The 23546-nt window shown below is 40.9% G+C and overlaps 1 protein-coding gene across 1 annotated transcript in view; it reads left to right on the top strand.

Annotated features, from left to right (window-relative positions):
- Positions 1–23546, top strand: part of CRYBG1 (crystallin beta-gamma domain containing 1) — a 193149-nt gene that overhangs the window by 167281 nt on the left and 2322 nt on the right. Inside the window, 13 exon segments of the mRNA XM_021693066.2 lie at positions 1163–1289; positions 3821–3856; positions 4863–5017; positions 6167–6293; positions 6384–6529; positions 13097–13223; positions 13428–13460; positions 14390–14502; positions 16032–16161; positions 19022–19161; positions 20705–20828; positions 21238–21396; positions 22957–23119. Coding sequence (XP_021548741.2) covers positions 1163–1289; positions 3821–3856; positions 4863–5017; positions 6167–6293; positions 6384–6529; positions 13097–13223; positions 13428–13460; positions 14390–14502; positions 16032–16161; positions 19022–19161; positions 20705–20828; positions 21238–21396; positions 22957–23119 — 1580 coding nt within the window.

The raw sequence follows: 23546 nt of genomic DNA, 5'->3' as shown, positions 1-23546 counted from the left end.
ATTTTATTTATGGCCACTCTCTTCTTGGCACAGTGTTCTGGGGATAATGGAATTCCCCAGCTAAGACTCTTTAGCCAGGCTAACAAGGAATTGGAGAGGATAAGTGATCACCAAAAATTCTATATTTGTGTATAAAGGGGGTGTTTTAATACCTCCCTTATGTAAACGTCCCATCTCCACAACCTCCCCTTCCCAGAACTCTCCCAGGAACTATGAAAGTGACAAGACGGTGCGCAGTGTTTAGAAGCAGTTCTAACAGGCATGATTTTCTGGTTTTCGGATTTCTAGCACATGGAGGGAGGGTGGGGTGGCTGGGTCTCTGACCGCAGCGGAAGTGTCAGCTGACAAGCCTGATAAAAGGGCGTGGTATTGAAAAGCCATAAAAATCAGATCCAAGAACTCAAAAAAGCTTTTGGACCTGTGAACAAGCAGCCTTCTAGACCTCCAAAGCCCCCAGGACACCATTGTGCATTGTCATGCTCACAATGATGATCCTGAGTCATTGTAAAAAGTGTAAATTATGTGTACTTTCTGGAATGAGAAAAATTGCTACCAAAAAATGGTTAGGAGGCTGGCTCTGCAGTCAGCTTGGATCAGCCCTGCATCTGGTACTCACAGCTGTGTGGCCCTGGGCAATTTACTTGACCTCATCTGTAAAATGGGGACAATAGCGTCCCTACCTCATAGCACTGTTGCATGGATCAAATTCCAGGCAGCATTCCTCGTAAGCTCTAGGTAGTTGTTTCCTATTACTAGTTTTGGGCACCGGGACAAATGAATAGGTGGAACATTTGGTTCTTTGGCTACAAGTGAGATGTTGCCTTTTAAAACAAAGCTTGCGTTTCGTAGCTAGGGCCTCTCCAAATACATACAGTGCTACAAAATGACTACTTCTCTTGAAGTGATAGAGACATTAAGGCTTTGAAGCAATTTATAATATAAATTAAAGTAAGTGGACAAAACCACAAGGAGACAGGTTAAAGATCCAGAAGAGGAGCATATAATGACGTAGTCCTCCGGGAGCCCAGGGTTGCTCTAATACCCGAGTGTCGCAGTACATGGCCCAGACACACATCACCCCTCCTCTCCTTTCTCAGTAGGGTCCCGTGTGCCACGGAAATAAATGAGGAGTCCTGTCTTTTCTTCCTTGGTGCTTATTTAGGTGGCTGATTTATGAAGAACCTGGATTTCAGGGTGTGCCTTTTGTCCTGGAACCTGGTGAATACCCCGACTTGTCCTTCTGGGATACAGAAGAAGCGTACATTGGATCCATGAGGCCTCTGAAAATGGTAAAAAAGAAACCTAACAAAATGTTCCTGGAGTCTGGTGCTTTGTCAGCTTGACATTGATAGTTCACAGGCTGTGACTCTGAAGCATAGTTTTAAAAACGCAGATCGGTGGTAGATGGAACCTCTCGCTAGACAGAAACAATAGGATAACTTGCCGGACGCTCTAGATGGAAAAATAGATAAGCCCGTGTCATCTGCCTCCGAGGCAGTCTCAGCCTTGCAGAGCCACACGTGTGTATGCAGAGCTGCAGCCCAGGGCAGGTCTAAGAAATGAAGACAGTGAAGAGCTAAACCCTTGTGGAAAAACAGGAAGGACAGATGAAGTCCACCTTGGAGGTGATGTGACCGAGGAGAGGGATGATTAGGAGAGCTTCATGCTCAATCAAGTTGGGTCTTAAAAACCACACAGGACCGTGTTAGATGGAGATGTCAGGGAATGCTCTGCCTTAACCCCGGGTGGAGCTGGGGAAGGGCAGGGCAGGTGGGCACCAGCCCAGTTGTAGCGACCAGAGGCTAGGGTGCGGGGGGCAGCCTGGGGGGCCCTGGGGCTGGATGTGTGAATATTGTGCCCCAGCATCTGCCTTAGAGAGGAGCCTGTGCTTCCTCCCCCCTCCCCCTGTCTTTTGTTGTGTTCCTTCTATCTCTTCTGCTAAACTCTAAGCCTTGGGAGGGTCCGGGCTGTACCTGTCTTGTCCCCCACGTGGAGCACGGTGTGTGCTACATGGTAAGAGGTGCTCACTAACTACCCATGCCACCAGGGCGGCTCTCGTGACAAACATGTTTCTGAAATCGCACTTTGCGGTGGTTTTCTAGAGTCAGTTTGAAACAGATTAGAAAGTCATGGAGATAATTTTTGTCTTAATTTTACCTCTCCTGCCAAAGCCTGTGGTTTAGCTACCTCCATGTTTGCTGATCTTCATGCAAAACTCATTTGCATTATAAATGACTTTTTCATTATAAATGATTTGTTTCTAAAATTTACTTTCAAAGAACAAAGTTTAGTTAGTTCTGTGAATATATGAAAGAATTGTCCCAGGTTTTGAAGGCTGTTTCAAATAATTTACAAAACTGTGAAGTTTATGGCATTGGAAAAGGATACTTTTGAAAGGGTGCTTAGTACACTTAGTGTCCTCCCCCTCCCCCCCCATCCACAGAGGATAGCTTCCAAGACCCTCAGTGGGTGCCCGAAATCATGGATGGCACCAAACCCTCTATATACTATGTCTTTTTCCTATATCTATATGATAAAATTTCATTTATAAATTAAATTATATATTATCTAGTTTACAAGTTAGGCACAGTAAGACATAAACAGTAACTAATAATAAAATAGAACAAGTATAACAATATACTGTAGTTAAAGTCCTGTGAATGCAGTCCCTCTCTCTCAGAATCTCTTATTGTACTATAATCGCCCTTCTTGTGATGGAGTGAAATGATAAAGTGCCTGCCTGATGAGGTGAAGTGAGGTGGGGGAACATAGGTGTTGTGACGCAGCCTTGGGCTACTCCTGACCTTCTTCGGACAGTATGTCCGGAGGAGGATTCTCTGCTTCCAGACTGTGATTGACCACGGGTAACAAACTGGAAAGTGAAATGCAGATAATGGGGGGCTACTGCACTTGGTTGTTTAAACTCTGGTTTGTTGATAAAATCAGCAACATTCCTTTATAATTACAGTTCAGTTGGTGCATCTGAGCACCTTTGGCTGCACTTAAAAAAAAAAAAAAGGCTGTTCTATATCAGTGGAAAATATTCTCCTGACTTTCCCGCTGCCGATTTTAACTCTTACCCCATTTATTATTTCTGTGTAATAATACCTTTTTCTGTGGCTTCTTTTTAGTGAGTTTTCTGGTGATTTACAAAAACTTTATTATGAAAGTATCACAACCCCCATAGACCCATCCTTTGGGCTAGTTTAAATTCTACCCAACAGCTCATGGAATTATTTCAAGAGTCCTCCAGACCATATTGTGAACTTGTGTGAACTCAACAGTTTTGTAAGCCACGGGTTGCAAAACCCAGTGCCTCCAGGGGCCAGGCAGCAAACAGATATGAGTGAGGGTGGTAGGGGGTTGAACTGAGAGTGCTGTAGAGACAGGCCAACCCCGCGCAAGTCCTGGCTGGAGCATGAGCCCACGGGAGAGGTAGTCCGTGCACAAGGGGAGGGCTGCTGCCTCTGAGCTCTGTGTCCAGAAACATCCGATCTTGTGGCTGCTCTTTAAGGGAAATAAGAGGAATGCATTTTTGTGAGACATTTTCTGAATAAAAACAAAAACAAAAAAACTCAGCTTATTGGGTTAAAAAACTTACCTACCATGCAAATTCAGCTTATAGACCACCTCTGCTCTACACAGTCTTCCTCATTCTTCATCTGCATCATTGTAGCTTCAGAACTGTTGCAGCCTCACTTAAACGAGAGGCACACACACTGGGACGTTCGATCGCTGACCATCAGCTGCCATGGGTCATATAAAATGGTAATCTATCCACGAAGAGCCGTGTTTCTGACTATATTATTTTTCTTTTCAGGGTGGACGTAAAGTTGAATTCCCTACTGATCCAAAGGTAAAAATGTTTATTTTTAAAATTTTATTCCTATTCCATCCCCATGAAGATAATGTGGTTTTACGCATCAACCTCCATGAAACATAATTGCAGCTAAAGGAAGTCGTCCAAGTGATACATGCCATCCCTTCGACTGGAAGATGACGCTAATGGCACTAATAATCCCTCTCAGTACATGTAGCCATGGCTTAAAATGTTCATCGTTGCATTCAGTTTGTAATTTGTGGTTGTATTTACTAATTGTGGGGCCTGTTGCTGCTTGCCAGTTAGCCAGGAAAAACGGAGTTCTCAAGACAAGATCTCCCTTTCTCCTCTTTCTACTTTGCACATTTATGACACATTTATGTTTCTTTTCTTTCTTTTTTTTTTAAATAAGCTCCATGCCTAACGTGGGGCTTGAACTCATGACCCTGAGGTCAAGAGTTGCATGCTCCTACCAATGAATCCAGTCAGGTACCCCTGTATTTCATTTTTATTTATTTTTTTTTAAAGATTTTATTTATTTACTTGACAGAGAGAGAGAGAGACCAAGTAGGCAGAGAGGCAGGCAGAGGGAGAGGGAGAAGCAGGCTCCCCGCTGAGCAGGGAGCCCGATGTGGGGCTCGATCCTAGGACCCTGGGATCATGACCTGAGCCGAAGGCAGCCGCTTAACCGGCTGAGCCACCCAGGCACCCCTGTATTTCATTTTTAAAGCAACTTAGGATCCTCTGGTTCCTTAGTTTGTCCTAAGCAAAATTCTAAATATCAGTTCTAGACATTGAACAAAAACCAATTTTTTTAAACCAATTATTTATAAACTGTCTTTTGAACCTGGCTTTGGGCTGCACCACATCAGGATAAAAATTCTGAGTTTTAAAATTTAAAATACTACTATTTAGTTAATTTAAAAAATAAGATCAGGAAGTTCTGTGTTCTAGGACTTAGTGATATTAAATGACTGATTTAACATTTGGCTGTTGTGATATTTAACTTCTTACAATTAGTGGTCTATCATTTCTGTTGTAGGTAGTTATTTATGAAAAGCCTTTCTTTGAGGGAAAATGTATGGAACTAGAAACAGAAATGTGTAGTTTTATCGCGGAAGCAGGTGAAACAGAAGAAACAACAGATGACAGTTTGCCATTTATGTCCGTGGGCTCGATGAAAGTTCTGAGAGGAATGTAAGTAGGTGGGAGTAACCAGGGGGGAGGGGGGTGTCTTTTTTATCCCTTTAGTAAAGTAATAGACACGTTTCCCCTACTCCCACTACCACCACCAAAAAACCATTCCAGATAGTACGGTAGAGTGAATTTCAAACATGTTCTCAGCCAGAGTGAATTTCAGACATATTCTCTAGACCTGGATTTGACACAGTGGATCAAGGGGCTGTTTGGGGCCAGTCAGCTGAGCAAGGCTAATAAATTGGCCCACACTGATCAAATCTACATCTTGTTTATTAATATTATGCTCCAAACTATTGAACTATTAGTTTGCTTTCTATTTTTTATGATATTTTACACTTTATAGATCTAACATATTTCCTTTAGAAGTATACATTGAAAATGGTCTTGTAGGGGCGCCTGGGTGGCTCAGTCGTTAAGCGTCTGCCTTCAGCTCAGGTCATGATCCCAGGGTCCTGGGATCGAGTCCCACATCGGGCTCCCTGCTCAGCGGGAAGCCTGCTTCTCCCTCTCCCACTCCCCCTGCTTGTGTTCCTGCTCTCACTATTTCTCTCTCTGTCAAATAAATAAAAATAAAATCTAAAAAAAAAAAAGAAAATGGTCTTGTAAACAGGCAAAAATATTTTACTCATTGAAGAAAGTTTATCCAGTTTTATTTGCTGAAGTTCTTTTTTTTTTAAGATTTATTTATTTGAGAGAGAGAAAGAGAGCATGTGAGTGGGGGGAGGGGCAGAGGGAGAGAGAGAGAGAGAAAGAATCTCCAGCAGACTACCCACGGAGCATGGAGCTCAATGCAGGGCTTGATCCCCAAACCCTGGGATCATGACCTGAATCAAAATCAAGAATCAGATGCTTAACTGAGACACCCAGGTGCTCCTGCTGAAGTTCTTTTGAGTCATTCTTATTAAACACACACACACACACACACACACACACACTCCCTCTACTCCTTTATAGAATGTTGATGTATATTTCTTAGGTTGTTCCTTAGGGGTCCATTCTATTAGTCTCTTAAATTTAGAGAAGAATTGCAATAGTCATAGTGCACGACTCTGTGTCTAGCTTCATAACTATTAGTATTTGTTAATGAAACTGATAAATACATGGGAAAAATTTAGCACTGATGAAAACATGTTCTTTCTGTTGCAGTTGGGTTGCTTATGAGAAGCCTGAATTTACAGGTCATCAGTATTTGCTTGAAGAAGGAGAGTACAAGGACTGGAAAGATTGGGGAGGTTACAATGGAGAACTTCAGTCTTTACGACCTATATTAGGTGTAAGTTAAAGAAAAGCTAATCGATAATACTTGATCTTTTTTGAATTGTAAGTGGGTAGCCTTTGAATTTTGAATTTTTTTCCTTAATAGGATTTTTCAAATGCTCACATGATAATGTACAGTGAAAAAAACTTTGGATCCAAAGGTTCCAGTATTGACGTCTTAGGAATTGTTGCTAACTTAAAGGAGACTGGATATGGATTGAAGACACAGTCTATTAATGTACTGAGTGGAGTGTAAGTAAAATGACCCAGTCGGGATTTTAAACACTTTTACGTTGGGTTGTATTAAATTGATAGTATCTCTGACACAGAGTAGGCACTCAATATCAATAACTAAACATTAAATCAGTCATTTAATATGTTCTGCCACAGTATTTTCATAACTGCTTTTTAAAATCTTTCTCATATAATCTTTTTTTCATGTGTAATACAACATTGAAATAGACTTTTGGGTTTCATGATTGAAACCTACAGATCCACTTCTCTTATCATTCTGCATGGAAAGATCTCCTGGATTTCTTATGATGGGAATCAAATAAAAAATAATGATCTAATACTAGAAAACTGAGGTTGGGATAAAGTCCCATTCATTTTCCTATAGTCCTTGCAGGAGAGGAAGAATTTATTCTACCCATCAAGATTCTTCTAGCTGGTCTAAGAATTAAATTGACATAAGATAGATTAACAAGAGAAAAAAAAAAAACCCACCAAAGTTAATTACATCCTCATGGAGGTCCAATAATGAAATTGAGACCCAAAGGAATAATCAAAATCAAGAGTCAGATGCTTAACTGAGCCACCCAGGTGCTCCTGGGTAGGCAGGGTAGGCAGTTTTTATATATTTTAGGCAGAGAGACAATACATTTGTTAGGAATTGACAGGATAAAACTTGTTTGGAAGCTTCAATTAGTAAGGAATTCTAAATAGAATTTGGGCTAATGTAATAAATTAGTAAAAAGTAACAAGATTTGTTTATACAGCCTTCTCGGCTCTAAATTCCCTATCTCTGGTGATGAAGGTGTGTCTCTACCTCCTGGTACAGGGAGGGTACCATTCACATGGGAGATTTATTTCCTGTTTTCAGAGAGGCAGAGGAGGGTCTGAGAGTCATTCGTGCACAGGCTGTTTCTTAAGTAACTTTACTTTGAAATAATCGATATGCCATTGTGGTCCTTTTTGGGGTAGCCTGCCCTGAGCCCCGACGTCCTACATCTGCTCCATTTTATTTCTTCACTATTACTTTGACATAAAAATTAATGTTTCAGTGTACCTGGAGTTAGCAATTGAATGCTTTATTTTAATGCTAATGTAAGCTTTTATTGAAAGATGATCAGTCAAGATTCTTTGGGATGCACACGACTGCAAGCCAACCTAAACTGATAAAAGTGATAAAAATGGAATTTATCAGACTACATAACTTAAAAGTCCTGGAAAAGATTTTTGCTTCAGTCATGGCTGGATGTCGGGTTTAGACACTGTCATTAGAACTTGCTCTCTGTCTCTTGACTGGGCTGTTTCCTATGCTGGCTTCGTTTTAGGCAGGCCATTTCCATCTGGTGGAAGTTCTTTTCTTCTCACTGTGTCCAGTGGAAAGAGCTTCTCTTTCCCACAACAGTTCCAGGTTTGACTTTGATTCTCTCAGCTTGGGTCATGTGTACCTGCCTGAACCAATCTCTGTAGTCAAGGAGATGACAGTGCCCGCGTGATGTGCCCAGTCCCAGAGCAGGGTAGGGTCAGTCCCACAGAGCCACTTATATATGATTGGGGTGAGTGGTTCCCCAGGAACGTTAGAAAGAATGGGGACAGATACTGGATGGGCAAAACACGTGTCTATTAAAAGAAGTTATATAATTATTCTTATGATCCAGGTTGATGTCAGTTATAATTTGTTGTAAGTGAGAGTATTCTTAAATAATCATATGAAATTATTTGACATGGGTTCTGTTGAAAGTGTTTGATGTTAGGTTTTTTTATGTCATGAGTAACATAGGCTATTTAGATCATTCTAACCTCAATTCTCTCGTATTTCGTGGAGCCTCCCATAGGATCCCTGGATATCTGAGATGTGTCTACAGTGTAATATGCTTTTACTATTAGTCACATTCGCCAAATCCTTGCGTAGGTTGTTGCTTGTGGCGCCATCTTGGCGGGGGTGACATCCGGGACTTCTGGGTCTTCATTCTCAGCAGGAGATGCCTCTACCGCATTGTGCTGTGGCACCCTAACATTTTACAGTCTGCCATAGACAAAAGGTATGGTATGGCAGAAGTCATGTGAAATGTTGCCGTGGCTCTATAGTATTTTGAATTGCCTTTAGAGTTAATTACTTACAAGGAAAATAGTGACCAGTTCAGTCTGAAAGAACAGTTGTACGTTTTGGTACTCACCAGGTATGTTGGTTCCATTAGTCAGAGTCCAGTCATGCATTCTAGCAGAGGAAGCAAGAGGATGTTGGGTAGGATTCCCTTGGGGCATTTATGTAGCTTGTGTTGTTAGCACAGGTAGGATCGTGCCCAGAGCCAGTCTTTTTTTTTTTTTTTTTTTAACCCAGCCTTTGTTTACTTGCAATTAGTTTCCTTTATAAAATGTTGCTTTTATAGGTTTCTATTTTTAGTCATTTCTAGTTGTATTTCCTGGCTTAGGCTTTTTTTCTGGTGATAGCAGTTGAGTTGTGGTACTGGTGGAATTTGAAGGGAGGTATGCACACATCACCGCCCCCCACACCACTTCCTTTTAAATTCTGTGGTTTTGGAAGGGCTTCCGTATTTACCAGGGCCAGCTGCTTCCTCAGAATTCATTTAGCTGGTTATTTGACAAATATTGATTGAGGTCTGTTACGTGCAAAGTACTATATTATGTCCTCACAGAAGTTACAGTATTCATATAAAACATAAATCATTGCTACAAAAGACCTAGAGATTAAGTGCTTCGGGAATCTACTGAGCAGAAAGAGATTAATTTCCAGTTTGTACTCAGGGAAGACTTTGGCCGAAGAAGTGGCATTGGACCTGGGCCTTGTGAGGTAGATAGATTGAGGTGTGCCAACACGAGGGAGGAAGACAAGCCTGTGTGTTTTTAATAGTTTCAAGGAAAAAGTGATTTTAATGACTTTATTCTTCTTGGTAAATAAGAATTTTAGGTTGGTTTTTCATTTCTCAATATGGAATGCGAAAACTTTTCAGAAGACTTTTTTGAGATTCCCATTCTGGGTGTCTCCCAAGAGGTTCCCTATCACATGGGTAATAAAGTGCTTGGGTGGTAAACTCATTTTTACCTCAGACACAGAGACCAGCCTTCAGGAAGGCTGCCCATGAATCCAACCATGGAGGTGTTGGGAACTGCATTCCGTTTTCTTACTGCAACATCAGAAGAAACTCCCTCTCACAGCTCTACTAAGCAATTTCAAGTTCTGTGCTATGCTCTTATTCACATGGTGGAAACTGGGCTAGTTTTTTTAAAACTAAGAACAAAAGGAAATATTTCTAGAGTCGAGCTAAAAAAATTAAAGTGCTGTCATTTTAATTTCTTTTTCCTTTTCCCTTCCACGGAAGGGCCGGTTTGCCCTGCCCCCCTGAGTTCTGAGCAGTGACTCCACCAGGCTGGGACCTGCCGGTACTCATACTCGCTCTCTCCCCACCACCCCCTCCAACCTTAGAAACAGGGAAGTGTTGATTCACATGTACAGAATATGTTGAAATAAGGACAGTGAGGAATTTTCTTCTTATGAGTCTCAAGTGTAAGTTATAGATATACCGGAGAATCTCAGATCTGAGTTTTGGGGTTTTATTTTTACCCTCATATTCATGGGTGATTCATCTGGGGCTGCATCTCAGGAGGAAAACGACCCTACTCTCAATTCAAGTAACACCTTAATAAGTGGTTTGTTTGGTTCAGCCTCCGTGAATTAGATAGGTTTATGTGGTGGTGGGTGTTTCCTTACAAGTGATTTATTTTAGTTTTATAGGGAAATAGAGTATTCTCACTTGTTAGTTTTATTTAAAAAAAAAAAAACAAGTGCTGGGTAAAGCTTCCTCCAACGCTCACTCACTTGCCTCCTCTCCCGTGGTCCGTGTCTCCCCACTCACAGCCTTCCCTCCAGACCTTGAAGTCAATCAAGCAAAAAGGCCTTTTAACCTTCTCTTCTCCTTTAACTAGTTACAGATGCAGAGCCTGCCAGGAATACTTTTTTTGTGATACGGCTTAACCTCTTTTTCTTTATTTCTTCTTCTTCTTCTTCCTCTTCTTCTTCTTCTTCTTCTTCCTCTTCCTCTTCTTCCTCTTCTTCCTCTTCTTCTTCCTCTTCTTTCTTCTTTCTTCTTTCTTCTTTCTTCTTTCTTCTTTCTTCTTTCTCCTTTCTCCTTTCTCCTTTCTCCTTTCTCCTTTCTTCTTCTTCTCCCGGTTTTTGTAAAGTAGATATTCTTGCTGTGCAGATGTTCCTTCCCACATAAATTCCATGCTCTCACTTGGCCGTCACTTCTCTTCATAAGCCCAAGGCCATACACCGAGGCTCCCAGGCTCTGTATAAGCTCATGCAACGTCAGCACTGGGATCCTGGGCAACCTCCTTACCTATGAATGAAAAGAGGATCTCTCACAAAGGTTAAGTGACCCCTTCAAAGTTATCTGGAAGTTAATGTCATGACCATAGCTGGGACTAGGTCTCCTAACTCCTGACCTCACAATGTTAAAGGACAGGCTCTCAAAATAGCTGATGAGGTTCTGAAGTGAGGGGGCAGCCTTTCATGCAGTAAACCGGCTGGGCTTCCAGATGGCCGGAAGTGCGCGTGCAGATGCTCGCTGTCCTGAGCTACTTGACACTGGAGATTTCTGCCGTGGTCGTCTTCTCCTTGATTGCTCTTCATTTCCTAATGACTGCCTTTGGGTTTTTGTCTAAAGTCAAGCCCTTTTGACAGTGAAATCATAATCTGTTCTAGCTATAAAGTGTGCGGACTGTCTTAAGTATAGCTTAACGGAGGAGTAAATGAAAGGAGACTTTTGACAGGGCACGTGGCAGCTCGGGTCATGATGCAGTGTGGGGAGCCTCGGGAGACCCGGTGGGGGCTCAGCCTTCCTTGGCCACCAACTAATCAATTGTGTCACCCTGGACAAGTCATTTCCCATTCAGGACAAACACCAACAAATCCACGTGCTACTTCTCAGCCATCTGTAAATTCAAGGGCAAGGATCGTCGTTTTCATCCTTGCACGCCTACTGCCCTCTAGTTCCTGACACACGATAAATGACCAGTTGATGTTTGTTGAAAGAATCAATGAATTAACTTTTCTGTCTTTAGCTTTTCCGTTCTGTAAAATGGGAAAACCTGTACCTCCCTAGACTGAATGTAGTCAAAGATGTGAAAGCATTTTGGAAAGTTTTGAGTATATATACAGGCATATAGGTATTATTCCTTTCAGCTCCAAGTCGATCAGGAGGGCAGCGAATTAAATCAGGAGGAGACGCTGAGTTATCTCTTGAATATAACAGAACTGAAAAACTTTCAAAGACTATCATTGGCTAGGAAGTATCATCAGTAAGTTCGTTTGTTGATTATCCTCTGAGTGTAGATCACTTGAAAGGTGACAAAAGAAAACATCCCAGAAGAGATTTTAGTATTTCTGAGTGTTTGTTCAATGTTGCTTACTCTACATGGTCATGTCACGTCGGAAATCCTATTCCAAATAAAATTTTAATTACTTAGCTATATTTTTTGTTTGTTTGGTTTTTAGTGGTAAATTTGGAGCAATTTTTTATTATACCAATGGACATAAATCCACTAAGGATATGGAGAATTTTGTTTTACAATCAACTTGGTCAAAATCATAACTATTTGCATAAGAAACAAAACTTATAACCCAAATAATTCTTGAACTGTTGTGATGACCTTGCAAAAAGGAGAGCAATATATTTATAAAGATGCCCAGCTCTTGAAATTTGACTGATGTGTTATACATCAAGATGATTACATAGAACATCAAGGTAGCATAATTATTAATCAGCCTTATTGTTTCAAATAATATTTAAATTCCAGGGTGGTTCACTACTTCCCTGGGTTTGAATTTCCTGCACACAGCGTGAGAATTCTTATCTCTCTGTGTATACTTGCCAACCTGAAGAATGTGTTTTTCACCCAAAGAGTAAAATTACTGTGATTTGTAAAAGAGGTATCATACTTCTGCCTCTGACCCTTTGCTCCCTTCCAGCCTCATCCCCTCCCCCATTCACAGTGTCTCCTTTTCTCCAGTAATGCCCAATATCTTACAGTTTCCCAACACACCCGAGTCTGTCACATCTCTGCACCTTAGTACATGCTGTTCTCCCCAGCTATATTTTTTTTAAAGCATTTCTTCTGTCAACTTTTTTTCTTTCCACTGTGGTTTGTTGTGTAATAGAGACATAGTTTCTTGTAATCTTTCTGGAAAAATATTAATGTTGATAACAAAAAGAACTCTTGCTTGCTTACTCAGAGAACTTTACAGGTACTCTTGGAAGTCCAGATTGTTTCCTTAAAATAGAATTAGAAAGAAATACAGACAAATATCCCCATTGGAGCTTTCTCAGGGAATAGGATTTGATAAGTGAGAACACCAAAAGGTTCAGGTAAAGATACTCTTTCACTTGTCACTTTGATTTGTCATAGAGATAAATCTCCCAAAAGACTAACAGAGAATCAGAAAAATCAAGATTACTGATTATTAAAATAAATGGGAGTTTCTTATGATACATATTTACCTAAGTGGGCTTGATAGTTTTATTATACATGTAAACTATGAATTATAACAAGTCAGTGTTTTTGTTTCTTTAGATGGGTAGCCTATGAGAATCCTGACTTCACAGGAGAACAGTATATACTGGATAAAGGCTTCTATACCAGTTTTGAGGACTGGGGAGGCAAAAATTCTAAGATCTCTTCTGTTCAACCCATATGTTTGGTAAGGAGTTATACTTTTATATGAGAATATTTAACTGACTTCTGGATTTCCTTAATATGTACTTCCAGTTCATGAGATACATAACACTACAAAAACTATTCTGAGATTATTTTTCACAGTAATTGCTAATGATCTGGAAGAAAAAACTTTTTCGAGATGTGTGCTCTACTCATTTCCTTCTCTCTTCCCTTTAAAAATGTTTAGGATTCTTTCACTGGCCCAAGGAAACGAAATCAGGTAACTTAAAAAATAATCTATTTTTTATAATTAGGGGCTTCCACTGAAAAGCTGATCTTATGTGTAAAATGTGAGACATTTGGGACATTTTGTTAGTTTTACCCAGTTTTATACCTGAAAGCTTAATTGTATCTTAAAATTAGATTTAGGTTTCCTTTATAAATGCTTGATAGCACATACCCACATCTAAATCTTTCTTATAAAATGCTCTTATTATGTAAAGTTGAATTTGATATCATTATACCAGATCAATTTACAATACACTTAAGATTCACATCTCAAACAATACATATAGTTATGATAAACAGTAAAATGAATTTTCATATTTGCTGCGTCTGCATTAGACAAACATTCTATATGGTCTATTTTATATGGTCTCTCACCCAAGCCTTTGAACGCTGAGTGTCGGCATCAACTGAAGTGTCACCTTGGTTATTTAGGCTTTTTAATGAAGTGTTCAGAGTTCAGACAGCCCTAATTACAGAGGCGAAAACACCACTGTAGCCTCCTTTATTGGCACACACAGGATTCTAATAAGTCAGCATGTATCTTCCATTGAGAGGGAGGAAAACTATACTATGTTTCCAAAATATAGTTTCTTGTAAATGTTAGAACTGATGAACAATTACTTTTGGCCACAATAAAGCTTTAAAATGCCTCACAGCTTGTTGCGACATGGTGTTCTATAGAAACCAGCCTCTATTGTTGGATTGTCCTTTGATGTCTCTGAATTAAATAAGCATGAATGGGGCAGCCAAAGTATTTCTAATTGGTCATTAATGTAGAAGTAGAAAATTAAAGGATTTATAAAATTCATAGCAGTTTATTGTAACAAGAGTTAATAGGTCATGTTTGCATTGTTTCAAAGGCTGAAGGAGTTAATGTGTTTAGGAAAATAATTCAATGTATTTCTGTTTACTTTTTCAAAGATTCAGTTGTTTTCAGAACCACAGTTTCAAGGTCGCAGTCAAGGTTTTGAAGAAACAACAAGTCAAATTGATGATTCGTTTTCTACCAAGTCTTGCAGAGTTTTAGGAGGCAGGTAAGTCAAACAGGGGACTGGCAGAGCCTGATCCCTGGGAGAGGTTAGAATTCACGTATCAGCAAGTATTCAGTGACATCCTGGTGCCTGGCGTTCTGCGAAACCACCAAATGCTACCAGACCATCTTGATACGAAACTGTACCTTGAAGCATCTGAGTGCCGGACATCAGAGTGCATGGGATCACCACGTCGCTGTACAATGTGATTCGGACCAGGTTCTCTAGTCTCTAGCCTGTCCTGTCACCTGCAGCAGGACTCTAGATAATCTCTAAGGTGCCTCCCAAGGCACATTTTTTTTTTATAGGTAGATCGGCGTAAGATAGGCATTCTACATGTCCGGCAGCGGATGGCTGGAGTGGGGCTGGTCTGTATGGGATCAGGGAGCACACTGCTCTAGAGCTGGGGAGAGAGAAGGTGGGATCAGGTCGTGAAGGCTCCCCCGAGCATATGAGTTTAGATGGATGCCGTAGAAAACACAAGGGAAAGGCAATGAGCTCAAAATGCCATGCTGAAAACAGTTTTACAAAAGCTTTAGAAGGAGGGGAGCCCAAAGTCAGGGAACGTTGGTCAGGAAACCCTTGGAGCCACCTGTGCAGGTGATGAGGAATTACGTCTAATAATAATAATGATAGTAACAGTGCCTTTAGTCATATTATAGTTCTCTGTGGTCTCAACAGCATGAGCCTATCCTTTAGCCTTGTGCAGGGGAGCCTGCCCTGGCTTTGCATTTGAGCGCACAGATTTCCGGTCACATTCCACATGTATCAGCACACACCTCCTTCTCTGTCCCGGTTCCTCTTTCTCCCCTGCCCTGCTGCACTTAGTAGGACCAGATACGTACTTTTGTTGTTCACTTATCGTCTGTCTCAGTTCACTAGAGTGTGAACTTCATGATAGCAGGGACTTCATTTTGTCCTCGCTTCTGTCCCCAGCAATGGAAAAGCACCAGACACACAATTAGCCCTCAGTAAGCTTTTGTTAGATTAAAAGAAGGAACAAAAAACTCACCTCTTCTGGGGAAGCTGGTAAATCGCCACATTACTAATAATGCTGAGGCCCACAGGGGCTACATGACTTGTCTAAGTCACTGTGGTATTTTGACTCATGGCCCAGTATGGAGGTGCTGGAAATGAGGATGAAGGAGAGAAATTCGGGGAGGAAATCCATAGATCCGGGTGGCTGTCTAGCTGTGACGGCTGAAGGATTATTCAGACAGGGCTCAGGGGCTGGAGAATGGTGGCACCCAGGAGGGGAGCAAGGAATACTAGAAGGGGCACAGGGAAAACATGAATACTTTCATGGAGAAAAAAAAAAAATGGTTTCCCAAATGCAAAACTAACAGCTGACTTCTTATGAATATTAATTTGCAACAAGATGGAAAGCAGTAAATAGGTCTAGGTATTTTTGAAGAAAGAACAGATAGCCATACAGATTGTGCTTTATAGCAGGCTACCTCTCAAAATCAGACTTCTTGGGTAGGAATATTCAAATTACATATCGTACATGCATGTGGTTTTTCCTATTGTAGCTGGGTTGCCTATGATGGAGAAAATTTCTCTGGTAATCAGTACGTGTTGGAAGAAGGCCACTATCCTTGTCTCTCTGCAATGGGATGCCTGCCTGGAGCAACTTTCAAGTCTCTTCGTTTTATAGATGTTGTAAGTATGTCAGTGTGAATACAGGGTGACGGAGATGTGGGGCTCACGTAGTTGACGAAGACCAGCAGGTCGGCTTCCTCAGGACTTAAGGTCAGAGGCAGAGAAAGCAGTTGCCATAGAACTTTCCATCCTGTAACTTTTTGGTCTCTTTTAAGATCTTTTTATTTATTTATTTTTTTATTATTATTTTTTAAGATTTTATTTATTTGAGGGAGAGTGAGAGAAGGAGAGGGAGAAGCAGGCTCCCCGCTGAGCAGAGAGCGCAACTCAGGGCTCGATCCAGGACCCCGGGATCATGACCTGAGCCCAAGGCAAACGCTTAGCCGACTGAGCCGCCCAGGTGGCCCTCTTTTTAGATCTGGTTTGGTTTGCTGCTTTTCTCAGACTCCAGGTGTAGAGTGTTGAGTCAGCTGTGGTACAGCAGTCAGCAGGGGTTAGTTCGAGGCGCCTTTCGGGTCTTGTTTTTTTCCATCGCATACCTGATCCCTATTTCTATTCCTCTCTCCTTTGCAGGCACCCATTCTAATGTGTTTGGGATACAGCTTGGATATTATGTTTTTTTAAAAATCTACATATTAGGCGCCTGGGTGGCTCAGATGGTTAAGCGTCTGCCTTCGGCTCGGGTCATGATCCCAGGGTCCTGGGATCGAGTCCCGCGTCGGGCTCCCTGCTCAGTGCAGAGCCTGCTTCTCCCTCTCCCTCTGCCATTCCCTCTGCTTGTGCTCTTCTATCTCTCTGTCAAATAAATAAATAAAATCTTAAAAAAAAAATCTACATATTGGCTTTTAGTTTACATACGGTATGATGCCATAGTTCTCATCATCATAAACAACCCAATACTTACATTAAAAAAATTTTAAGAGCTGTCCATTATGCTGAACGTACATCCAGTTTATTGATTCTAATTGGTGCAAGTATTCATCACCATATTTTACTTAATCCTCACACACACACACACACACATACATATCCCTATTGACTTGTGTGAGAGTCTCCTGGGGGTGTGTATTTAAAAAGAGTGGATTTGCTGGATTTCACATGCATGAATATGCAGTTTCTCTAAGTATGGCCAAATTCCACTACTTGAGATCTTTGCTAGCAGAGCATGTGGGTTCCTGTTTTCTACATCATTGCCATTACTGGGTATTCTCTCACTTTCGTCAGTTTGAAGAAACTGGGCAGAAAGTATTATCTCGTTGTGATATGTTTTACTATTAGTGAGACCGGGCTTTCATACACTAATTAGTCATTTGGGTTTTCTGTTCAGTGAACTGCCTGTTTTACAGCCTTTGCCAAGCTCTTGTTTAGTTTTCTGTATCTTTTGTTGTTGTTACTGAGTTGCAGAAAGTCCTTGTGGTTTTTCAATTTAGCACTCTGTTTTAGAGACTTGCAATCATGTCTTCTCCTGGTTTATCACAGTTCCTTGCTAGTTCATATGATAGTGTCCCTTTCTGAACAGAAACCTTCAATTTTGATGTAGCCAAAGTGATATTCAGTAAAACAAAACATCAAGATAATGTTCAGATGTTCAAGTCTGGGTGTGTCTGTAGTTTTTTTTGTAGCTGATCTCACCTACAAAGCTTTAAACATATGTCATTGGTGACTTGCGTTTTAAAAGTAGGGAGAACATACATGAGGTGGCTTATCTCCTCTCTGCCTGCCTGTTCAAATAACGGAAATGTTGACCTTTCTTGAGATGTGAAAATAGTAGCAGAGAAACATGGGATGATGCGTAAGATTCATTAGCTTATAAACAATAAAATATCTAAAACTTTAATATTTAACCTGCCTAGAATTCTAAAAGCTACCTCCAAATGTATATTTAAAAAACAACAACAAAACAAACCCACCTCAGTGGTCAGGTTTTCAGACGCCTTCCTTCAACTAGCACTTGGCATACCTGCTCAGGCCACTTCTGATACTCAGGTCGTTTCCTTCTGTTTTATATAACCTCATTCCTGCACCATACAAACCACCTCTACGGCCTCATCTGCTCTGTTTACTGCTCCACAGATTCTTTGTACACGTCAGGGCACATCCACATAAATGAGGCCGTAAGTGTCCACACCCTAACCACAAAACTTTAAGCAGGGAGGGGATTTTTGATGTATTATTTATGATCTTAGGATTATTATCATTAGAGCGTCGACTGGGGTCAGGAGGGTCTGTAATTTGAAAAACAAGCACGAGCTGCCAGCTTTTTATTTTCTCAAAATTGGTGGACCTCTGTGCTCTGGTCCTCTTTCAAATGAATGAGGGCTCAAAAGTGGGGCTTGCACCTTGGTTTTTTGTTTTCTTTTTCTCTCTCCTAACAATTATTCCTACAGGAAAGCTTGGGAGCACGAGTACACAGAATCTGTTGTCTTACTGACAATTAAAACAAAAAAGACATTTGAAAAATGCTTACAAGGGGAAGGTTCCTTGATTAGGTAATTACCACTGTCCCACTAGACCCCAGACCGCCACCATCCTTAGACCCTTACCATTTATTTACGTACATGGCTCTCTAGCCCCTCCTTATCCCCAATAAAAAAATGGCAAAATTGAAAATAAATTACTAGTGTTGATGATTCAAATACCCCTTCCTTTGTGCCTAGGATATGTGTCTCCCTCCCCCCCCGCCCCTGCTTTAAAACACTATTATATTTGCCTACCTTTCTATGCAGTAGAAAACCTTCCTGCCCCTCTGTCCTTCCTCAATTTAGCTTTGGAGTACAGGAACACCCAGACCTCCAGGGAAAGCGACTTTAGGACAGGCTAAGCCTGGTCAGATCTTGTGATTTGTCCTTAACAAGATATTTCTGTATGAGTTCGAATTATTATCAAAGCTGAGTAACAGAACACTATTTTTGTTCAACAGGAATTTTCTGAACCAACAATTATTCTTTTTGAAAGAGAAGACTTCAAAGGAAAAAAGATTGAACTTAATGCAGAAGTAGTTAATCTCCGATCCCTAGGATTCAACACACAGATACGCTCTGTTCAGGTGATTGGTGGCATGTAAGTGAGTTACCTACTTTTTATTCAGTAAAATATTTGATTTTTAAAATTAGGTTTAATCATGTTTCTTTCTTGCCTATGCTACTTTAAGCAAACTGAAATATAACCTCTTATCCCCTTATTTCCTGTGAGGATTAATAATTATGCACCTTCATAGCACAGTTTTCCCACTGGGAAAAGTCATGTGTGAGGTAGTTTTCATCTCTTCATCCAGATTTTTAATTTACTTAAGGAAAGGACTTTGTCTTTAGCTCCTCTCAAGTTCCTAGGGGAATCCTTTGCAAACCAGTGCTCAGTAAATATATTCAGCACTTTTTTAGCAAGTAAGAAAGGGAGCTGATTTTTCTTATCCCTTTGAAAGGCCAAGTCCTTGGGCTTTGGAGTAAGGGTCAGGATTTTCCTTTACCTAAGAATGATTAGCAGATGCTTGCATGATGATTAAAAGTCAATGTGGAAAGATTTTTCTCAACTTTGAATAATTTTGAAATTAAGATATAAAAATGAATAAGGACTACCCATGTAATAAGTATTTTTAAGAAATTATTTTTCTTTCCCTCCTAAAAACAACAGGCATAATCTATCTATATGCATCAGATATTGGAGGGGCCTGCAGTTATTAACAAAACTATTATGGATTACTATGGTGGTAGAATTATGGGTGATTCCCCCCCCCAGAAGGTTTTAATATTTTGTTTTTATGATAAAATGGCTAAGATAACATTTTAGAGTTCTGGGATTAAAAGCAGAGAACATTCTTCATTGATGTCATACATCAGCCAGAGAGGAAGGTTGCTGGGTTTCCTGCATGCCAGTGTGTACTAGAACCCATACTTTTTCAGGTGTGGGTAACAGCATCTTCGGGCAGAGAGACCAGAGTATCTTCAGCAGTTTTCTGGATTGAGGAAGATTACACTTGTTTTAAATAAACATTTATTGAGTTATTTTTATTTAACCCTTATATAATACATAGCATGTGTCACACACTAAGAACTTCACAAATAGTAACTATTTAAATGAAAGATTATTACAACTGGGGGTGCCTGGGTGGCTCAGGCGGTTAAGTGTCTGCCTTCAACTCAGGTCATGATCCCAGGGTCCTGGGATCGAGCCCCGCGTCGGGCTCCCTGCTTCTCCCTCTCCCTATGCCCGCACCCCCTTTTGAGTGCTCGCTCTCTCTCAAATAAATAAAATCTTTAAAAAAAAAATTACAACTGAAAATGTTTTATGAAAGCCTCACAGGAAGTACGGGGCAGCCTTGTGGAAAGGACCGTATTTCATGGCCTTATTAAGAGGGAAAAACTTACCTGTTTCTATTCAGGAATGGATCTTTTCGGCATAAATACTCATGTACCAAGAATTTCCTACTTGTCAAGAAATGGGTGCTTTAAGTGTTTTAGATAAGGTAGTTTCCTTTTCTCCCCCCATGTATGTTTAAGGTATAAAACTTGGTGTAAAAACGGGAAGCACTGTAAAAATAAATGTAACGGCAGCCGACTGTCAAATGGATACTGCCACTTACTGTGGTTTTCTACTTTTTCCCCAGATGGGTTACTTATGAATATGGCAATTACAGGGGCCGGCAGTTCCTCCTGTCCCCAGCGGAAGTCCCGAACTGGTATGAGTTCAGTGGCTGTCGACAAATAGGTTCTCTACGACCTTTTGTTCAGGTATTTGTTTTCCCTCTCCAGGTTTTCAGTACTCTTCTCTGAAGTCTTTTTTTTTTTTTGTAAATGTAACTCAGCTTTTTAGTTTCAGTTTTAAGTATGAAATTGGTCTCTCCCCACCCCCTGAATTTTTGGATTTGGGCTCTGTTTCTGGTGCTGAGGGGTCGTGATGGCTTTCGGAAATGCTACCACACCAACGTCCAGCCTGTGGGCTCTCCCCAGGCTCCCTGCCCCCGGCACTTGGAAATTTTGACAAACTCTCCTCCTTGGGAAAATCCTAAAGCCTCTGAGGGATATAGCAATGATCCCTATTCCAGCCTCACCTCTGATTCTGCCCCTGCTGTCGATGCTTATTCTGTGCTCCTAACAGTACTCCCTATATATGACTACTGCCGGCATCTTTGTCTTCCAGAAACGAATTTATTTCAGACTTCGAAACAAAGCAACGGGGTTATTCATGTCCACCAATGGAAACTTAGAGGATCTGAAGCTTCTTAGAATACAGGTCATGGAAGATGTCGGTGCTGACGATCAGATTTGGATTTATCAAGAAGGATGCATCAAATGCAGGGTGAGCTTTTAGGATTAGATAAGGGTTTGTAATAGCCTCTTTCTTCAAGTAGATGCTATTTCACACTTCCTGGAGCACTTTGAGAACTAAATTAGAAGGTTTTCCATGAAAATATTTTTTAGCTGATAGAACCAACCAATCTAGGAACTTAAAACGGGAGGTAAACCTAGCACTGATCCAGGATGGAATATTTACATCCATACCTGATTATGTGGTAATAGAAGGAAGTGTCTGTGTTATTTTCCCCCTTTTCCTTAATCTACTTATTATGATTTCAAGAAGCCCCAGCACTGTAAATGCAAATCATTCTTGTTTTATTTTGGAGGACCCTGCAGACTAGGGCGAAGACATATGACCCTGTGTACAACACAGTCCACTGCCTAATTGTCATACCTTGTAAAATGGAAAATGGTCTGTCTCCCTGTTGCATCCCTCCTGCCATACAAGACATGGTAAAGCTGAATGTACTATAAGACTTCATTAGAGAGGCTCACGCTTCTGTTGTAGATAGTCTTTTTAACTCCTTCTTGGGCTTGACTGTTTGCTCCCGATTTTTTTCTTAAACCTTGGTGCCCATGAGTCAGCAGAAGGCATACAGCCCTGTGGAAGGGAGCACAACCTGTTAACTGGGTCTGTTGTGCTTGAGAGAGAATCATCCTTTCAGTAAGCGGAAGTACTGTTTAGACAGGCGTAGAAGAAATAGCATGAGAAGCAGAAGGGGCTGGACTGTAGAAGCATAAAAAAAGCCAACTTCTGTCTTTGAATTAAACACTTCAAGAAAACAGTGCCTTTCAGCAATTACTTATAATTACTTCTAATAAACACTTTAGTGATGTTAACTGTGAATTCAGTAGGTCAGTGAGAAACAGTGTCCCAGATTATCACTCTTTTTATCTATTATACACTTTTCATAAGCATTTTCTGTAGCAGGATGTGTTAACATCACGTGAACATATGACTACACAGCTTATATAGAGAAGGTAGATTCACTTCAGAAAAGGCCCCTTAAAATCTTTGCATTAATTCACACTCCACTGCATTTGTATTTTATCCTCTTTTTATAGTTGCCTTTTTGGAACTTTCTAGACATTTCTCATGAAGGAAAGACAAGTGAGTAGGTGGAATTTCAAGTTTTAAAATAATAAAATGCCCTTTAAGCTATTTCAGTGTTACAACAGCCTTTCAAATTAAAGATGCAGTCACATTCCAGAAGGGTCAGGCTGAGCAGAGATGGTTAGGTCAGGGGAGATACAGCAATAGACCCCCGCCTCTGATCATGGTCATTTCTGAAAGGGAGAACTAATGTTCTAAGGTTTCCCTGACTCACGAAGGGCAGAAATCTTACAACGGACAAGAATGGAGAACTTTCCAGCACTCGTGTCACCTGAAATGAAGGTGTAAGTATTTGTTGCTTGATCCCAGTTCCTCTGGCTAAAGCCTCCTCTGGGGTAAATGAAGCGGACAACGAAGACAACTTTAAAAGTCAATTCGTGCCAAGAACTGGTCATGATCCTTGAACATGTCTCCGTCTCTCAGCTGCCTTGTCTTTCCCATAAGCAGATAGCAGAAGACTGCTGCCTGACGATCGTGGGGAGCCTCGTGACCTCTGGCTCTAAACTGGGCCTCGCCCTCGACCAGAATGTCGACAGTCAGTTCTGGAGCATGAAGCCGGACGGCAGGATCTACAGCAAGTTGAAACCGAATTTAGTTTTAGATGTCAAAGGTAAGAATCATTTATTTTCTCTGTTGTGTCTGTACTTAACTAAAAATGTATTTTTCACTTGTGAAAACGTGCATACTCTTAATAGTAAGCGATCCCTTGCTCTGGACCAGCCACTGCGAACACTCTCCATGCATTCTAGCTCACGGGCTCTTCCCAGCGACCCTAGGAGCCCCAGGTTCCCCCTCCTCCCCGGTCCCATTTTATAGCCGCAAGAGTAAGGCTCAGAGGGGTTGATCAGAGTCCTAGACCCGTAAGTGCTCAGGTGGAATCTGGACCTAGGCTGACTTCAAACCATTTTTATTATAATAGACTAAAAATCACAAAAGGCCCTGATCTCAGTGAGTATAGCTGAGGATTCTCATGCATATGCATGTATCACCTTATTGAACTAGAGCTCCTTGGTCTTATAAGACAGAGTTTCAAAAGC

The sequence above is a fragment of the Neomonachus schauinslandi genome, chromosome 8 (assembly GCF_002201575.2).
Source record: "Neomonachus schauinslandi chromosome 8, ASM220157v2, whole genome shotgun sequence".
Lineage (NCBI taxonomy): Eukaryota > Metazoa > Chordata > Mammalia > Carnivora > Phocidae > Neomonachus > Neomonachus schauinslandi.
Note: the sequence above shows the minus strand (reverse complement) of the source record. Positions and strands in the feature narration are given on the sequence as shown.